At 35.6% G+C, this 19,730-nt stretch overlaps 1 protein-coding gene across 1 annotated transcript; it reads left to right on the top strand.

Moving 5' to 3' along the window:
- The first annotated feature begins 2,254 nt into the window (after positions 1 to 2,254).
- LOC137640881 (piggyBac transposable element-derived protein 4-like) lies at positions 2,255 to 3,541 on the top strand. Its single transcript, XM_068373343.1, has 2 exons — positions 2,255 to 2,490; positions 3,097 to 3,541. The coding sequence occupies exons 1-2, from the start codon at positions 2,255 to 2,257 to the stop codon at positions 3,539 to 3,541; spliced, it is 681 nt and encodes a 226-aa protein (XP_068229444.1).
- Positions 3,542 to 19,730: the final 16,189 nt, after the last annotated feature.

Here is a 19,730-nt window from a genome sequence, read left to right as displayed (position 1 = left end):
ATAGGTATCGTTATTTCACCAACTTGCATATATTTAGATAGGTTGACATCGACCCCCGTATAAAAATAAAAAAAAAGGTGAAAAAAAAATCATAAAAATCTCAGTATTGAGCCAATTCACATTTTGATATAAAAAGATTAGAGTAATATTAAGATCTTAAAAACCCCTATGGAACGTTTCCTGAAATGAGAAAATAAGTATAATTATTTTTGGCCAAAAACAATCTATCCTGTTTTAAACAGAGTTTTTGGGTAGTTAATGACTTAATGGTTGATTTTTTTTTTTTTTTTATCGAATACTGCATCACTATCGGCCAACGGAAATATGTAAAAAAATTGCACTTAGATATTACTTAGTGTTATATATAGGGCAGTATTAAATATTTCCAAGAAAAATCCTTATATCTATGGCTGAATATGGTATATCGGTGATTCTCACAGAATGGCTGCAAACCACACCTCGTATGGCCACATGTGCTACCTGAAATGGAGAAAGATATGTCAATATTAGTGAGTTATCTACTAATATAATTGTTCGTAGATTTACCTAAAAATATTATAGTAGCTAGAATGAAGTTTGTAAAGGATTTTGCAATCATAAAAATAAAATAATGATCATGTAAAAGTTATCAGAAATGCTGCAAACTTACGAAAACAGGGAAAATTATAAACTAGTTTATGGAGACAATGGGTGATATACAATTTTATGAATTATGGAATGGTAAAATATATAAATATTTATTTTAGTGTTCTACCTAGAACAACCATCAAGCTCACTCTGGGCACAAAACAGTTTGGTGCTGTAGACACTGGTTTCCAACATCTCAAACAGGCTGTGTTCGTCTTGTGATCGTTCTTGGATAAGTAGTTTTGGCATCAAATTCTTTTCGGCAGATTGAAGTGGGCACAGGAATTTGTACGTCCGGAGTCAAGTTTCTCTGAAGGTTTAAAGTATCATGTATTAGTTGACGGACAAACTTGGAAAACTTGCCCGCAGATGTGTCGCACCGTTGTTTAACTTGGGGAGCACACAAATCAAAAGATATGTCCTGAATCAGGTAAGTTACATAATTATCTGAGTTATTACGTAGTAAGAAATTGTCGTAGAATGGTGCAACTTGTATAGGTTAGCAGTGGTGGAAAGTCTGGGTGGATGGTTTGGCTACCACGTGCATGAATTTTTTTGTAGCTGAGATGCCGTATATCGCCACGAGGCCCATTTTTCCTCGAATGCCACTTTTTCAGTTTTTTGCATTTTTTGGCTGAGTCATTTTTCCGTAAGAAATTGGCAAATAGTGTCAACAAACTTTTATTTTTTTAGTGTTGGAAAGTGTGTCTAAATGATATGGCTACCCATGCACGACATTTTTTTTTGCCTGAGATATATTGGTATGGGATCCATTTTCCATCGAATGCGTATTTCTAATTTTTTCTAATTCTTTGCAGTTATCAAAATGGCAAGCAAGAAGTATTCTTTGGGCATCGATGCCATCAATCAACTACTAGAAGAGCTTGATAGTGATGTTAAGGATGGTCTGGAGATAGATGACGTTACTGAAGATGAGTATTTTGATGTGAGGGAGTTGGAGCAATAGGTGAGGGAGGAAGAAAAGAAGGCAGATGATCCGGAAATTGTCGGCTTAGGGAATGGGGATGGCGAAGACGACGACGATGAGGGGGAGGTAGTAGGGGTTGGGGGTTCTGCTTCTGTTGTTGTGACAGCCAGCACAACAACAACATCTTCCCCTATGCCATCAACATCAAGTGGACAGCCCGCAGCACCGGTACGTCGCCTCACCCCAGTGGAGGAGAGGAGCAGGAAGAGGAGAAGGGGTGAACCACAGCCAGCCAGGGGGACTCCTATCACCCAGATACAATCTGATTCCATTCAAGGCCGTGATGGTACTCTCTGGCCTAAAAACCCAAATCCCACCCTCCCCCATATACACACACCACGGATTGAGCCTGGAGGTCCCACCTCTGTCACGTTGGGCGCGAAGAAAATGTCCGACATTTTCTCGCTCATTTTAGACGACCGCATGTTACCCGAGATTGTTATGCGTTCTAATGAACGCCTTGCCCATTTGAGAAGTAATTACCATCAAAAGGGCAACGTTGCCCTTAGGGACATTAACCTGAGGGAACTGAAGGCGTTTATTGGAATTCTAATAATGTCAGCAGTGCGGTGTGACAACCATACACCCACTTGTGACATGTGGGACCTCACTGAGTGAAATCCTTTGTATAGGTGTAAAATGAACGAACGTCATTTTACCCTGTTGGTGAGGGTTCTTCACTTCGATGATTCGGCCACCAGAGCAGAGAGGGTGAAAAAGGATCGCCTCGCTCCCATTAGGAAAGTCTTCGACCACGTGGTGGCCAATTGTCGTAGCAATTATAGCCCCGGGCCCCATCTTACTGTTGATGAGAAGTTTGTCCCTTTTCTGGGTCGCTGTCCATTCAAGATGTATATTCCCAACAAACCAGCTAAGTAAGTAAAAATAATTTTATTTTATATTTGCACATGTAATTATTGTTTTGTATTTATAAAAAAAATTTATTTATTATATAATTAATATAATATAATATATATATATATATATATATATATATATATATATATATATATATATATATATATATATATATATTGTGAAGTAAAGAACTTGATATATGATTTATGTGTCTAAAATATAATATATCATCTATTCTATCTCTATCTATCTATAACTTAGTTATTTATTTATCTGATAATTTCTCTTTCGTATTTGTAAATAATGTTTTTGTGCAATTATTATTATTATTATTATTATTATTATTATTATTATTATTATTATTATTATTATTATTATTATTATCATAATTTTCACTATAATAATTATCAGTGATATAATTATCTGTTAATTTCTCTTTCGTATTTGTAAATGTTTTTCTTATGTATTCATTATTATTATTATTATTATTATTATTATTATTATTATTATTATTATTATTATTATTAGTAATATAATTGTATATTGTGTTATTTTTGTTATTTATTTGTTATTTGTTATCTTTTTACCTTTATTAGTTACTAATTCTATTTCTCTTCCTCTAGGTATGGTATCATGCTTGTATTGGCATGTGATGCCGATTCTCTTTACATGTGTAATGGCCTTGCCTACTTGGGGAAGGACACGGTCAAGATACCAAGAGGAGCGACGCTTGGAGAAGTTTTTACGTCTGATCTTGTGGCACCTTTTCAGCGAAGTGGCCGCACAGTGACGACGGATAACTTCTTCACGACGCTACCGCTCGCCTTGTCTCTCGCGGATAAGGACATGCATTTGTGTGGCACCATTCGCCAAAAGCCTTATATTCCTAAGGAACTTTTGGAGAAGGTGCTTTCCCCAAAGGACTCAGTGGCAGTGTTCAATTACGAACACAATCTGACTCTACAGTGTCAGCAAATTAGTAGGACTAAGAAAGTGATGCTGTTGAATTCCCTGCATCATGATCCGTCCGAGATCGAAAAAAGGAAGACGGACATTCAGATGTTTTAAAATGCGACCAAGGGAGGTTTGGATACATTCGACCAGATGTGTTCTATAGCTAATTGTTTTCGTAAGTCACGACGCTGGCCTCTGAGTGTCTTCTACGGGATATTGAATATAATAATGGTCAATTCTTATATTCTCTATACGTACATGCCCTTCGCCAAGACAATGCCAAGACGAACCTTCCTAAAGAAGATTGCCACCGAGTTGTGTGCTCCCCAGGCAATACATCGGTATTACACGTTGTCGAAGGGACTCCGTCAACTCATGGTGGATACCTTCAAGATTCTTGAGGCGGAACCAAGACCTCAAATTGCCTGTGGCCACATCAAGCTTCCTAAAAGGATTCGCTGTCAGAGCTGCCCACGTAAGGACGACCGCAAAACAAACACAGCGTGTTTCCGCTGCAGGAGTCCTGTTTGCCTGACGCATCAAACTGTCTTGTGTCCAAGGTGTACCTTAGAGTTATAGGTAAGTTACAACATAAAAATTTTGTTTACTTCTTGTTTGCTCGAATATCATCCAATTTTTTTAGCTAAAATATCATATTGTTTTACATTTTTATGTTTTTTTCGAATTTATTTCCCTTTAGAATTTTTTTTTGGGTCAGAATTCTAATTTTATAGTCGTAAAATAATCGTTAATCATCCAGCAACCCACCATAAAATTTTTATGCATATCCAAGAATAATTAGATTAGTAAATAACACCTTGAAATGGACATACCCTTCCTACATTTCAGGTGGCAGATTAGGCCGTCGGAGTTGGTGTAGTTTGCGGCCATTTTGTGGACATATCCGAAGCGTAAGTTACCATATCTCTATATATTACTCTTTCCTATAGACTTTGTGATATTTTTGTATATTTTTACCTGCATAAATATCATACGTATTAAATATAAGTCTTTTTATACGAAATTTTAATGGTGACACTAAGTAATCAAAAAATTACCTTTAAATATGGCCCCTGATATAACAGTAATTTACAAAATAATGAAGATTTTTTACATATTTCTGTTTTAGGATAACATATGTTTATTCCATAAAAAAATTTGCCACTTCCTATTTCATTTGGGTACCCCAAAAAATTCATGAAATTTGGACTCATTTTTTTGGCCAAAAAAAGTTACCCTTTATCTCTCATTTCAGATCTTCACCTTTATGGGTCCGATCACTTCCCAGTTACTACAAGATGTTTCCTGAACATTCAGGAATCTTTTCCTAAAGGGATTTTTGTATATATATTTTTTTAGTGAATTTTTTTGTAAAGTCTTTTTTTTATACTTAATTTTTTTAAAAATTTATAATAAATAGTTTTTTCTGCAGATGGGTAGTATTTATCTTTGCCGTAGTTTTTAGCATTCTTTGAAGTATTTTACGCAAACAAAAACCTGAAGGTTAATGCACAAACAAGGGGTGTCCAAGAACGATACCTGTCCAGGGTTAAAGCCCCGCACACACTTAGAAACATTGTTTGGAAACAATGTTTGGAAACGGTTTCCAAATAGCTTGGAAACCGTTTCCAAACAGTTTGAAAACGGTTTCGAAAATGTATGCAAACAATGTTTCGAAACTGCTTACAAACTGTTTCCAAACTGTTTGCAAACCATTTCCAAACACCATTTCACGAATTACTGTTTCCCATTCAGAATGGTAAACACTGCGTGTGTGTGTGTGTGTGTGCGGCTGAGGCGACGATGAATTAGCACCTACTCGAAACTTGCAGTGATAATGCAATGTGGTCTGTCCAGAAAACTGTAGAACTAATAGCCTTTCTGTATTTTGTATCTTTTCGAGATATAATGGGAGCCATCACCCGTAAAAGTAGTTCAAAGTCACTTGAGCACCTCTGAACAAAATTGGTGAAATCTCCACCATCTAATTTCAGTTCCACCAAAAGCAAATCACCTTAAGGTCCTTTTCCAAAAACATTCCCCACCCATATATTTCTTTTTTTCTTGACCTCCCTTGACTTTATCAAAAGTGAGAAATAAAATGCATACGCTGCTGCAGCAACCTCTACACTCATCACAGGCATGACCACAACTGAGGTGTGGACCGGAAACATTTTTTGGAAGTAGTTTGCAAACTGTTTCCAAACAGTTTGAAAACTGTTTCCAAACTGTTCGGCATCAAGTTTTCGGAAACAGTTTCCAAACTGTAAACGGCTCTTCAAGCCACAGGGTACCATCATGACTTTAGACTCTGTCTTTGTCTACTCGACGTATTGGTGCTGCTCTATCTGGCTGGAATTCACCCCTCCTCCTCTTCTTGCTCCTCTCCTCCACTGGGGTAAGCCGCTCCTCCTGGTGGGGGGGGGGGGGGGCGGGTGGTAAGGAACATGAGGTTGAGGCCGATATGGAGGATGTTGTTTTAAGCACCGCCGCAAAAGCCACATCGTCATACCCCGACGCACTAGTCCCCTCATCATACCCCGGTGCACTAGCCCCCTCATCATACCCAGACGCACTAGCCCCCTCATCATCCTCCTCACCCTCCTTGTTTACAAAGGGAACTATCTCAAGGTCAAAACCTGATTCATCCTAACCCAACACACTTCCCTCCAACTCGGCTATATTCAATTCCTCGTCTGAGATGTCGGCGACTTCCAAATTATCATCAACATTATTATCTAGCTAAAGTAGAAGAGGGTTAATTTGATCATAACCCCAAGTGTGTTAACTCTTGGCCATGATTGATGAAAACCGAAAAATGCAAAGGAAAAAGAAAAGTAGCATTCACAAAAACATACGATACATGGCCTACACTCAGGTCATGCAAGAGGTGTAGAAACCATTCACAAACACTTTACAAAAATCCATTTTTATACAAGTTTAAACACTTGCTCATGCGATTATGTAAAAATATATATATATATATATATATATATATATATATATATATATATATATATATATATATATATATATATATATATATATATATATATATATATATATATATATATATATGACAACTTACTTGAATTCTGGGTTCGATGGGTTGATGTTGACCCTGGGGTATCTCAGATATATAACAAGCAAGAAAGCTGGGAAGAAATGCCTCCTGACCTCACAGGTCGATATCACGGTAACCTGTACAGAGGTAAATTACTTGAAAATAATTACACCTATCGAGGGTATAAACCCAGAAGACCTCAGATACAGCTCTCCCAATTAAATAAAAAAGAAATCTTTGGAATGTTTTAATGTTTCTTGGAAGAGTAATCTTCTTAATTGCAGTAGTTCTGCAAGGTTATAATTGAAACGCAACAGCCTATAAAAGTTCAGAAGTAGAGAAAAGTATTCAAAGATATATAGAAAAACTCCACTTTTACTATTAAGGTAAATTTTTCTTTTTAGTGGCACGAAAAACCGCAACAAAATACAGAGATGCTATTGAAGCTATCTACATCACAATTTGAATACTTGTAGAAAGGTTGATGGATAACTCTCACTAAGGCTACTCTTTCTAAAAAGAAGAGGGGCCATCTGTCAATGATAGAAGAGATGAACTGTCTTTGTATTTTCCACATTATGAAGATGAGCAAATTAAAAAGCAGTTTTTTAGAAGGAAATGTTGAAGACTACTACAGGCTTAAAGCTGACTTGGACACTAGAAATAATATACTGAAAAATACTGCATGTAAAAACCGGATTTTATTTTCATGAGCACTGTGAGAAAGAATGGTCCATAATTTTGAGCACTCAAAATATTGATAGTGACGAGAGAATAGCAAATCTCAACAGTACTTGTTGGATATGGTTAAAAATAAATCTTTGATATGTCAGCCAAAAAAATACCTTCCGGACTATGGTATTTTCAATGTTATTTAAATGCAACAAAAAAACTTAAAAATCATGTGAAGTTACCTGATATATTAGATAAAAGAAAATTGCAGATATTACTTGAAAAAAAATATACTTGCTAGTTAGTACCAAAATAAATCCATTTTATAAATTATTTAGAAAGCTAATATTTTGGTAAAACACAGCCGACGTCTCCAATTCAGAGCCTTTCTTTATGAAGAAGAAATTTAATATCAATAGAAACGTCTGCTGTTAAAAGAATTAAACACTACTTTCTTTTGAAAATGTATTCATCTTTTGTTGATGATTAATCGAATTTACTTTCCCTTCTATTCAGATGTTTAGATTTGTTTTAAATATTCTGCTAAATTAGATAGATTCACCTTTATCCACCTGTTTCATTTGTTATGCAAGGAGATATTTTATTGTATTTGCGCTCTTCTGTTTTTTTTTTTTTTTTCTTTTCTTTTTTATGTTCCTTAACGATGGAATTCAGAACTCAAAAGCTGAAAATGGAACTCTCCCTATTCTAGCTAGTACCTGTAGTATTAATTATAACAAGACATAAGTTTTCTGTTTCTTTTCCGGGTTGGCTTCCCCACCAGAAGATGGACGACCTCCTTATTTCTAAAATGTTAAAAGCTCAGCACGTCAAAGGGAAAGTTGGACTTGGTAAGAGTTATATATTGTATATTATATGTTTATTTTCCACGAGTATGTAAAGCTTCGTAACAAAATACGTGAAATGAAAATTGATTATTAAAAATAACATAATTTTACAAATACTGACTTGTATGAAAAATACAATGACCTTAACGACTTACGTATTATGTTTGAGAAGGTTATATGATCACACAAGATAGGAACAAGGGTTTATGTAATGTTATTTTCTATTATCATGAAGGATTGTGTAATTTTTAAGAGAAAATACACAATTCTTACATGTCATGGGCTTTGAAATTTTCCCGAAAAACCTAGTGATAGCTCTGATTTTTTTTTTTCGGGGACAAAGAGTGAGCGGGGCTAACTGACAGGGTTGCCGCGGTGTACGGTGGTATGCGTTAGAGTTGCCTGAAACGCCCTCTCTCTCTCTCTCTCTCTCTCTCTCTCTCTCTCTCTCTCTCTCTCTCTCTCTCTCTCTCTCTCTTTCTCGCCAGTGATCTCTTAAATCATTACTGACTTGGCCCTATATGTTAAGGCTACACCGAATAGCGTATCACATTCCGATGACTAAAATCTGAAAATATCTACTGACAGGCCAATCTCACTTCCATATGTGATAGAAATAAAGGGTCTCACATTTCTATCAAATCACAGGAACGATTCAGGCTTTTTGTTTCTTGGGGAATTTATCATTACCTTTTCATTGTAGGTTTTCAATGGACCAGTGATGTATATGCGTACAGTATTTCGTCTTCTGCTCAGAACAAATCACATAAAAGAATCTTTTTCTCAAACATTAGATCCAATATATGATACAAAAGATCACTCTTTATAGTCACAAATATTAGAAAAATTCAAACGCTATAATCTTGATAACAACGGGTTTCCAATATACTGCTGTTAAAAGTATTTTCTGAATATATAATTCATATTACTCATAATGATGAGAGAGCGAATAATAAATAGTAATTGTATGTTGGTTAAGTGGTTATGTATACTGACGGAGTAATTTTTTTGGCTGAAGTATCTTACTTGATTCTCTTCATTAACCAATTAATAAAAAATCTAAGAAGAAATGTTGAGAGAGAGAGAGAGAGAGAGAGAGAGAGAGAGAGAGAGAGAGAGAGAGAGAGAGAGAGATGCTAATTTTTTTTACAAAATATATCCCATTTAAATTTGACCATGTATATGAAGTGGATGTGAACATTTGATAAATATGTACCTTCCATGTGTCAAACGAGCTAACATAGTGACGATACTTCTCTTTTCTGTAATTTTATCCTTTTGTATCTTCGCTCTACTCTCGCACTGACAACAACTTGTAATAACCTGTCTGCCTACTTCATTGTTAACTGTTAAAAGAACCGGTTGCCGGTTTGACAAGAAATAGCCTGTGTGCGGTTTATGCCCTTCCTACCGGGACCTAGTGTGTATATATAATCGATGTGTCGTAATGAAGATACTTAGTATCATTCCATCTCGCTTTTGACTCACAACCTACTCTTGGCCCGTCACATTGGTGACCCTGGAGTGTAAATTGCTCATCCCCCCCCCCCACCCCGTCACTGTTACTATGGCGGACTTCACCTAAGTTGGTGCCACCCCATTCAAACTTTCGCCAGTGGAGAGGCATTTCCTTGGTTTGAGCGCGCAGAAGTCCAGTTCTGCATCAAGGGTATGACTCTCTCAACCACCAACACAGATTATATTCTCACGGTGTTGCCCAAGGACCCCTTCCAGGAAATCTCTGATTGGCTTTTTGAACAAGGAGACACCCCAATAGTGTATGACGCCCTCAAAACATACCTTCTGCAGCAGTACTCGCCGTCGCCAGCCGTCCATATAGCAAAGCTTTTCCAGCTCTCTCAAAAACCATTGGGGGACCAAAGGGTTACACTTGCTCTCAGGGAAATGATCAGCATTGCTCACCTGCTACCTGCCGCAGATGGCTCTCCTTGTGAGGTGAACCTACTTCTTGCCCTTTGGGTACGCCGTTTACCAGAACCTGTACACGACTCCAACACCGCCGTCCTCTGTGACGTCAGTACCGGTAGACCGGGACCGTGAATTCCTGTTCCCATGCACCGACAGGGGTTTGATTTCATTCAAGGCCTTTGATATCTCTCCCGCCGTTCTACTGCACAGCTACTGAAAAATAATTTCATTTGGCACGGCATTACTAAGGATGCTAAGGATTGGGTCTGCGCCTGTACTTCTTGCCAAACTTCCAAAGTGTATCAACACACTGATTCAGGAGTGGGCACCTTTCCTCAACTTCTGTGTCGTTTTGCCCACATTCACGTAGACATTGTAGGCCCTCTACCCACTTCACAAGGACATCGCTACCTGTTTACCATCATCGACCGCCTCACTCGTTGGCCTGAAACCATTCGCATGGAAACTGTAACGTCCGCCTCATGTACTTCTGCCCTACTCTCAGGATGGATAGCAAGATTTGATATCCCTGAGCATATTACTTCTGATAGGGGTATCACTTTCACCTCTCAATCGGGGACATCATTAGCGAATCTCCTGGGCATCACCCTACTTCAGACAACTGCTTACAATGCTGCTGCCAATGAAATGGTTGAATATTTTAATCGCACCCTCAAAGCAGCTTCCATGTCTTGCTGCAAGGACTTCAATTGGTTTATTCATCTTTCCTTGGTCTTCTTGGGACTAAGGACCACTCCTAAAGATGCCCTGGATGTCTCGGCAGCTGAAATAGTGAATGGTGACCCGTTGGTCGTCCCTGCAGAATTTTTTCCTTCAGCAAACTCCTCAAATATTCTCCAGCGCATACGTCTCGTCATGGGAGAATTTAATCTATGCCGCCAGACTTACAAGACCCCAGTGAAGCATCACATACCGACAGAATTACAATCTGTAATGCACGTCTTTCTACGCAACGACACTAGCAAGCCACCGCTAACACCCCGTTACACAAACCCTTTACTTGTGATCAGACGCAATCCGAAAGCATTCCTACTTTTACACATTCGTGGCAAAGAAGACTGGGTCTCCATTGATCATCTAAAACATGCTTATCTCTCGCCAGATGACCCACCTACAGTTCGCCTCTCTAGTTCAGGTAGCCCTATTTAACATGTAGAGTGTTTATTTTTAGGGGGGGGGAGCCATGTACCAGCCATGTGTCACACGATAGTACATAGTAACGACATTTTTCTTTTTGTAAATATTATCTTTTGTATCTTCGCTCTCCCCTCACACTGACAGCAACTTGTAATAACATTTCTGCCTACTTCACATTTAACTGTTAACAGAACCGGTTGCCAGTTTTAAAAGAAATAGCATTTCTGTGTTTTGTAACCTTCTTACCGGGACCTACTGTGTAAATATACTCGATGTGTCAGAATAAAGTTACTCAGTTGCATTCATTTTGCCCTTGACTCACAACCTACTCTTAGTGCGTCACTAATTATAGGTTTAAGTGTATATATATATATATATATATATATATATATATATATATATATATATATATATATATATATATATATATATATATATATATATATATATAAACGAAATGGATCCAATTTACTAAAATACAGGATTAATGGAAATAAAATAGTTGTGTTTTTTTATGGTATGATGTTTTGTTAGAGTGGAAAGAGATACAAAAAAAAATTATGAAAATATTTCTGAATAGATGACGGTAATGGATTATTTGCATTGGCTCTCAAGATGGCCATCATTCATGTCAAATTCGTTATGTCTTTGAATCACCTGTGAATAATTTAAGAGGTGATTTACAACCATAACCCTAAGAGCCTCTCATTTCATTTGAAAAACACGAAGAGCTAAAATGGACACATATGCCAAGCAAATACATCATATTTCCCTCCATCTCCCTCATTATGCAACCATGGACTGGACCATAATAATCTCTTCCAGAAATGGATCACCGATAGATTTACAAGAGGTCATTCTGATTTGGTATAGGCAAAATCTGTAAATAACGATCTTTACCTGCGTCCATATATTATAGGCATTTCCATACCGAATTTGAGGTCATATGGTTAATATTTTTTTGTCTAAAACTAGACGAAAATCCATAAAATTAATAATTTTCAAGTGATGTATATGAAAAACGGAACTTTCATCATGTAGACATATATCTGAGGTATCCTCATACGCAGTTCCAGGTAATTTAGTGTAAATATAAGGGTACAGGAGGTGAAAATGTAAGTTTTTGGTCATAAAATGAAAAAGTGCAAAATTACTCATTTGAAACACACGTATATCGAAAAAGTTGATGGCTTCCTATTGGTATTTATCTCAGTAACCGCCGTAAAAAATTTCAAGGACATTCGGCTTTAATGCCTGAGCACAGGGAACCAAAATATATAGTTTTGTCAGAAAATGACCCCCACCCCACCTTCGACCCCTAAAAAAATAATAATAATATAAGGATTTTAAAGTTATGTATAAAAAATGTTTAAAATGCACATGGGTATTTGCTGACCCAACCTTTGTGACAAATTTCAGATCATCTGGGCCAGGAATGACTGAGAAGAATTGATTCGAAGATTTTACACCAGGGTGAGAAGAAACATCGGCAAAAACAATATATTTCCCTCCCATGTACTGAAATATAAAAATTTCCCTCCTATGGAGTGAAAGATAATGAGACAAAGGAAGTTACATTTAGTCATAATCAACAAATAGGTGAAATTAAGGGTTCAAAGTTTGTGTTACAATAAGGACTCTTCTTCTTCTTCTTCTTCTTCTTCTTCTTCTTATAATTATTATTATCATTATTATTATTATTATTATTATTATTATTATTATTATTATTATTATTATTATTATTATTATTATTATTATTATTATTATTTTCCTTTTGGTACGTATTTTTTGCAATTTTAAGATATTAGTATGAAAGCCTGAGTGTCAAAGAAAATAGAACAGAGAGAGAGAGAGAGAGAGAGAGAGAGAGAGAGAGAGAGAGAGAGAGAGAGAGAGAGAGAGAGAGAGAGAGAGAGTCTAACTTAACAAAACATTTTACTTGCCCTTACTCAATGGAGGCTCCATGTTTCAAACAAAGCCATCAAATGACATCCCAATCTAAACTGTGTAGGACGTGACCTGAATTCGCTGCCAAAGATCAGAGACTGGGTTTTTTCGTATAAGAATAAATCACCCTCAGTAAACTGACATTTCTATCTTCAGTGTGTCATCCATACTGTGATGCAATAATTCCCTTTTCAGGCGGAGCCACGAGTGTTTGACATACAATTTACATCCAGAATATATCATGGGAATAAATATGTCTAATTTAGATTAACATTAATCTTATTATTATGGGATTCCGAGGGAAAGTTAAAATCTTTTGAATATTTGAAAAAATAAAATGCATGATGATCGTAATTTCCTTTCACTTTTAATTGATTGTTTATGGTTGATTTTTAATATTAACTATCCTGTACAGTACATTTATTGAAGCACCATATACATACATGATAATTGTATGACTAAGAAAAAAAAATTGGCGATCTAAGAATGAAGCTTACTTATTTTACGGGTCAGTAAATCCGGTAAGAGTCAGATAGCATCATGATAACAACTACAAAAGTTGTACTTGTATATGAGATAAGAGTCAAGGAAATTTATGTGGCGAAACTCAATGGCTCAATCAAAGGTTACAGCGCTGAAAGCAATGATAATTAAACGAAAATACGTAATGCATTTATTAATGAAAAGTAACTTGAAGCTTTTCCCATATCAGCTAACGAGGTATATGGAAGTAATCTAATATTATCAATATTTAAGTCAGAGGTAGATGTGTTATAAAACACCTGAACTATCTTGACCTTAAATATAATTTTCCTTAGTTTCTTTTTTATTATGACAAAATGTTTTAGTTAGCTCAGATAAACTGAGATACACACTTTCCTCCCGAGTATTTATTGTTAGTTTCATGGAGTACCATTAACATGAAAATTTTACTCATATTCATCTGGATACAGGAATTCTTGGCACCTCACTTTGAGGGAGTGCACATTACCATATCGTTACTGCTCAACGAATAACCAATAGGGTCCTCCAGGGAGATATTGCAAAAGTTGATGTTGATTCACAGAGGAACTCACAGCAAAGTTAGGGTATGACATGGTGCATCATTTCACATCGAAGTGTAAAAGGAATTTTCGTCAAACTTTACGTTAAGGAAAAAAAAAATCCCTTCCTGTGTCAGGTATAGCAAGTTTATTTCGCCTCATCGAGGGGTTCTTAACAACTCTTTTAGTATTTTATCGTTATTGGTTCTTTAGATCAGTATTTTAAATCAGATAGACCACATAATTATGTTTTTTTTCTCTCTCTCTCTTTGTTTTACAGATTTAGATAATGGAGAATGTTTCTGTTGTAAAAAAACTTCTCCCTGTTACTCAGTAAGACCTACAGAGATACGATATTTGTAAATTTCATTGAGGTTATGACAATCCTTTACATCAATTTATTGATAGTAATAACATGCGCAAGTGTATGAAGGTTTAATAATAATAATAATAATAATAATAATAATAATAATAATAATAATAATAATAATAATAATAATAATAATAATAATAATAATAATAATAATAATAATAATAATAATAATAATACAGATTGTACTAAGTGAATAAACATCATGCAGAAAAAATGTATGATGTACAATATATAATTCTTGCCAGGTCTAATATTTCCATTTAAATATAAAGAGTAGGCCATTCATGTTCTCATGCAGATGCCAACCAGGGAATTATGCCGTAAGCTCATGTCTTGGGATAATAATTACTACTGGGTAGAATAGGGAGAATTGCATTTTCAGCCTTTGCGTTAATTATCTCATTCTTAATGTAACGTTAACATTAATGTACTGTACAAAAAAAAAATTCTAATACAACAGAATGTTATTTTGCATAACAAATGAACCAGATGGATAAGAGGAAATCTATTTAATTTAGTAGAAAATTTAAGAAAAACTAAACATCCGAGTAGAGAGGAAATTAAATACACTAAATCATCAATAAAACATAAATACATTCACAAAGGAAAGTAAAATTTCATTATTTTAACAGCAGACGTTCTTATAATATTCAATTCCTTTCTCATAAAGAAAAACTCAGAAAATGAAGACGTTAACCGTGTTTCAGCAAAAATTTGTTTCTTAAATATTTCATATTATAGGTTTGTTTTGATACCGACCAGCAATAATCTTTTTGTATGGTATTTGCTGCAATTTTGTTTTATCTCCTAATTCAGGTATCGTTCAGATTTATAATTGCCTGTTTTCTTTTTTTTTCATATTAGCTGTTATTGGATATAAAAAATAAACAACTCGAGAATTCGATCCACATTTGCTTTGGTATTTTTGGCCTCATAATATTACATGTCCGTATCTTCGAATGAGCAATATGGACAATGCATTCTTCCCGGAGGAGAATTAGGAATTCAGAAATTCGAATGTCTCTCCCATCAAGCTGAATTCTCCTAAATTTTTGGCAACAGATGATTCTAAATACATTCGACAAATGATACTCGTGAGACAACCGATGTCCTATATAAAACATATTGTCTCTCGTTATGGTTGTTTTAGCCCTCAGATATCATTGCATAACTTTATTGATTTGTATTTCGTTTTACAATATAGTTAATCTCTCACTACTTTAAACATATTGAGTGTTCAAAATTATGTATCTTTCATTCTCATAATGCTGCATGATAGAAAATCCCGTTTTGTAAATGCAGAATTTTTCAGTATATCTTTTCAAGTGTCCAAATCAGTTTTAAACCTGTAGTATTCATAATGATTTCCTTCCAAAAAGCTGCTTTTTAATTTCATAAGGTGAATTCAAAGGCAGTTCGTCCCTTCTACCAATGATAGATAGCCTCTTTCCCCATTTACAAAGGGTAGTCTAAGTGGAACTGTTCGTTCGTCCACGGGTGTGGACGTGTGTTTTAATGCTCTGTATCGAAACTTGCTTAAAACGGAATCATTGTGTATCTCGTTGTTTATACTATGAAAAACCTTTTTGTGGGTGTTTACTAGTGTTGATATTAGTGAAATATAGGGTTAAAAATCAGTGGTTTCCTTGTATGTGAGGTCTGTAGCGAAAGGCGTGACCCAGCACTTTTGCGTTGGGGCAGGGCTACTTGAAAAGTCATTGAAAAATTACTCAATATGCCCCTCTATAGAAAACGAAAAGAAAAACTTAATCCCGTGAATGATCTCGATCTATTTGTGAAATATGGCAGCAACTAGCATGCAAGTGAACGCCGCTAATGAAGAATGTGATGACAGAGGCAATCATGGCATGTGTGAGTCCTATGTCGCTGATGGGATACAATGCGATGAATGCCGAAGATGGTACCCTGATGAAGAAGCTTGCTCTAATTTAAGAGATGGCACAAGTATTCTTTTACAAAGCAGGAACATCATTTATAAATGTCCAAGATGTGTTGAGACTGCGAATCCCAATGGTTCATGGGTCAGGCAATCATGGGAAAACATGACGAGGCTAAGCATCAACATAGAAGAGATGAAGGTAAATGTACAACAACTGATGTCTGGTTTTATGGATATGATAACTGCTTCATACACTAATATGCATCAGGAAATTGTTGAGCTGAAATATAAACTTATGGAATACGAACAAGAGAATGTGACCATGACCACATATGTAAGTAGGTTGAAAAAAAAAAAAAAAAAACCTACTTTGGTCATAAAATCTACGGAGGAAAATACGAAGGCTTCGGAATAAAAAAAAACCATCATGAAGAAGATAACCACGAATGTCGAACAGGTCAAAACCGCTAAACAAGGCCTCTTGGTAGTTAATTTTGCGGATAAAGCTGGGTTAGAAAAGGCTAAAAATTACTTAGAAGAGGTCAAGAATGACATTAAGGTAGAAGTAGATAAAAAGGATCTACTTAAACCGAAGATCAAGGTCTACAATATTGATGAAAATGAAGATGATATAATTGCTAGTATAATAGAGAAGAATTATTGGTTGAATGATATATGTGAAAATGAAGAGGACTTTAAATTGATCAGGAAGTTTAAATCAAGACAAAGCGGTAAATCACATGTCATTATAAAGTGTAGTCCTACTATCAGGAAAGTTTTCCGTAAAAGGGACGGTAGAGTATATACCACGCTTGGAGGATGCTGCAAAATTTATGATTCCTACAATGTATTTCAATGTTATAAATGCCAGGAATTTGGTCATACTGCCGATAGTTGTAGCAAGGCTCAGGTATGTGCCAAGTGTAGCCAAGAACACCGAACAACGGATTGTAGTGTAAATACGTTAAAGTGTCATAACTGCCTAATGAGGAATTACAATGATACGAATCATAAGACATATGATGAAAACTATTAAGTATACAAGGAGGAGCTTACCAGGATAATAAAATAGAACCGATCATGGAGTCTAGCCCATTGGTTAAGTGTTGTCTGATAAATATTCAATCGGTGGGGAATAAAACCATAAAGATTAGAAATCTTATTAATGAAATGGAATTAGATTTATACTTATTAACGGAAACTTGGTTGCAGGGAAATATTAGTGATAACTCAAAGATTCAGGAGATGACGCCGTGTACTCACGATTTCTACCACGTACCAAAAAAGGATAAAACTGGAAGAGGAGTGGGTTTCTTCGTGTTGAAAACCTTCTCTAGGGTTTCTATCATGAATGAAATAGTATTTGAAACGTTTGAATATATCTATTCAAAACTGACAAGAAACAGTAAGGTAGTAATATGAGGAAATTCATTGAAGAATTTAGTATTCTTGTGGGTGTGGTGGACGATATTAAAAATACATTAATTGGCGGTGACTTTAATTATTGGGTAGATGATGAAAACGATTATAAGACTAAAGAACTCTAGGAAGTATTTGAGATGTTTAATTTAATAAACAGTGTTTCGGTATCAACGTCAGTAGGTGGTCATACACTCGACTTGGTCATATGTGGGAAAGATTCTGACCTAATAAGAAACCTTGAAGTGGAACCAGACTTTGAGATCTCAAAAACATATAAACTCATCACGTTTGATGTTGATATAAATTGCATCAGAGTACTGAAAAAATGGAACACATATATGGAATGGGAAAATTTTGATGCTGAGAATTTTATTGAAGGTAGTGTAGTGCAAATGTCTTGTGAGAACATACAATGTGAACATATGGTAGATAGAGAATGTGTTGGGTGTTATACCAAGAAATATAAGGACAATTTTGGAAAAATGTACGATACAATGGGTCCCATAAAGAGCAAACAAATAGTTGTACGCGAAAATGTCAGATGGTATAATAGTGAGCTATTAAAGGCAAAAAGACACAGACGTAAGATGGAAGGTAGGTGGAAAAGAGCCAAATCCTCACAAGCCATAAATCTATATAATAAGGCCAGAAATGACTATAATATCCTGTTAGAAAAAACAAAAAGAAAATTCTACAACGGCGAATGTAAAAAAACCAATAACATGAAGGACTTTCACAAAACCCTAGATGATTTGATGGGATTAAAGAAAAAATATGTCTTGCCTGACAATGTTTATGCAGAGAAATTTGCTATATTCTTCAATGAAAAAATTGATAAAATCTATAGAGGCTTCCCCCAAAATCACTTGGAAGGACAGTCAGTTATGCCAGTGAAGGAAGTAAAGAAGTTAATAAAATTTAAGGAAATAAATATGTGCGACTTGTTAAAGGTTATGAAAGAGATGAAGAATACATATTGTGGAAACAACCCTTTCCCAAATAGTTCAATAAGTGAAGCTCCAAACAAGCAAGTTGTATATAATATTTACCTGAACATAATTAACCTAAGTATATCACAATCCTGTTTTCCTAGCTGTGAAACAACTGTGTTGATCAAACCTATTTACAAAGGAAAAGGTGATGTAAACGAGCTAAATTCATATAGGCCCATTTCAAATTTATCCTACATGTCGAAGCTTATTGAAAAAGTCATAAGTGAGCAATTATGGGCTCATATTGATGAGTTAGAGGTATTCCCGGAAAATTAATCGGCCTACAGAGCTAATAATTCTACAGAAACTACCTTATGCTCAATAATGAATGATATGATAGGTCTTCTTGATGAGGGAGTGTGGAATTTTGATCATGTTAGATCTTAGTGCTGCTTTTGACACTGTTGTGCACGAGTACTTACTTGACGACTTAAAGTCTATTGGAGTGACTGAGGAAGCACTGAAATATTTGCGAAGTTACCTAATGAATAGGAAGACTATTGTAGAAGTTTATGGAAACCGATCCAGTGAGAGAATTCTTATAAAGGGTGTACCACAGGGTAGTGTTCTGGGCCCTATCTTGTTTAACATATATACTATCGAGCTATCACACATCTTGAAAAAACAAAAAGTGTGCTTTAAACTATATGCAGATGATACTCAATTCTACCTTTCAATTTCAACAACACAAGATACAGAGAAGAAAATTGATGAGATAATGACTGAAATAAAAACATGAATGCTGAGGGAAAAGCTCAAATTAAGTGATGATAAAACAGAATGTATGTTTTTTGGCACAGAGGTGGCTTTGAAGAATTACCAGTTAATTCAAAGTATAAAAATTGGCGATGCTGATGTTGGGATTGTGCCTGTTGTGAAAAATTTGGGAGTACTGATAGATTGTAATTTGTCAACGAGGGACCAAATAGTGAACACAGTGAAAGTGTGTAACTAT

The sequence above is a fragment of the Palaemon carinicauda genome, chromosome 5, assembly GCF_036898095.1.
Source record: "Palaemon carinicauda isolate YSFRI2023 chromosome 5, ASM3689809v2, whole genome shotgun sequence".
Taxonomy (NCBI): domain Eukaryota; kingdom Metazoa; phylum Arthropoda; class Malacostraca; order Decapoda; family Palaemonidae; genus Palaemon; species Palaemon carinicauda.
The sequence above is the reverse complement of the archived record's forward strand: the minus strand, read 5'-3'. Positions and strand labels throughout refer to the sequence as shown.

Coding starts and splice junctions, on each gene's coding strand:
- LOC137640881 (XM_068373343.1), top strand. CDS start 2,255: ATGAACGAACGTCATTTTACCCTGTTGGTGAGGGTTCTTCACTTCGAT. Junction 2,491..3,096: donor ATTCCCAACAAACCAGCTAA/GTAAGTAAAAAT, acceptor CTCTTCCTCTAG/GTATGGTATCATGCTTGTAT.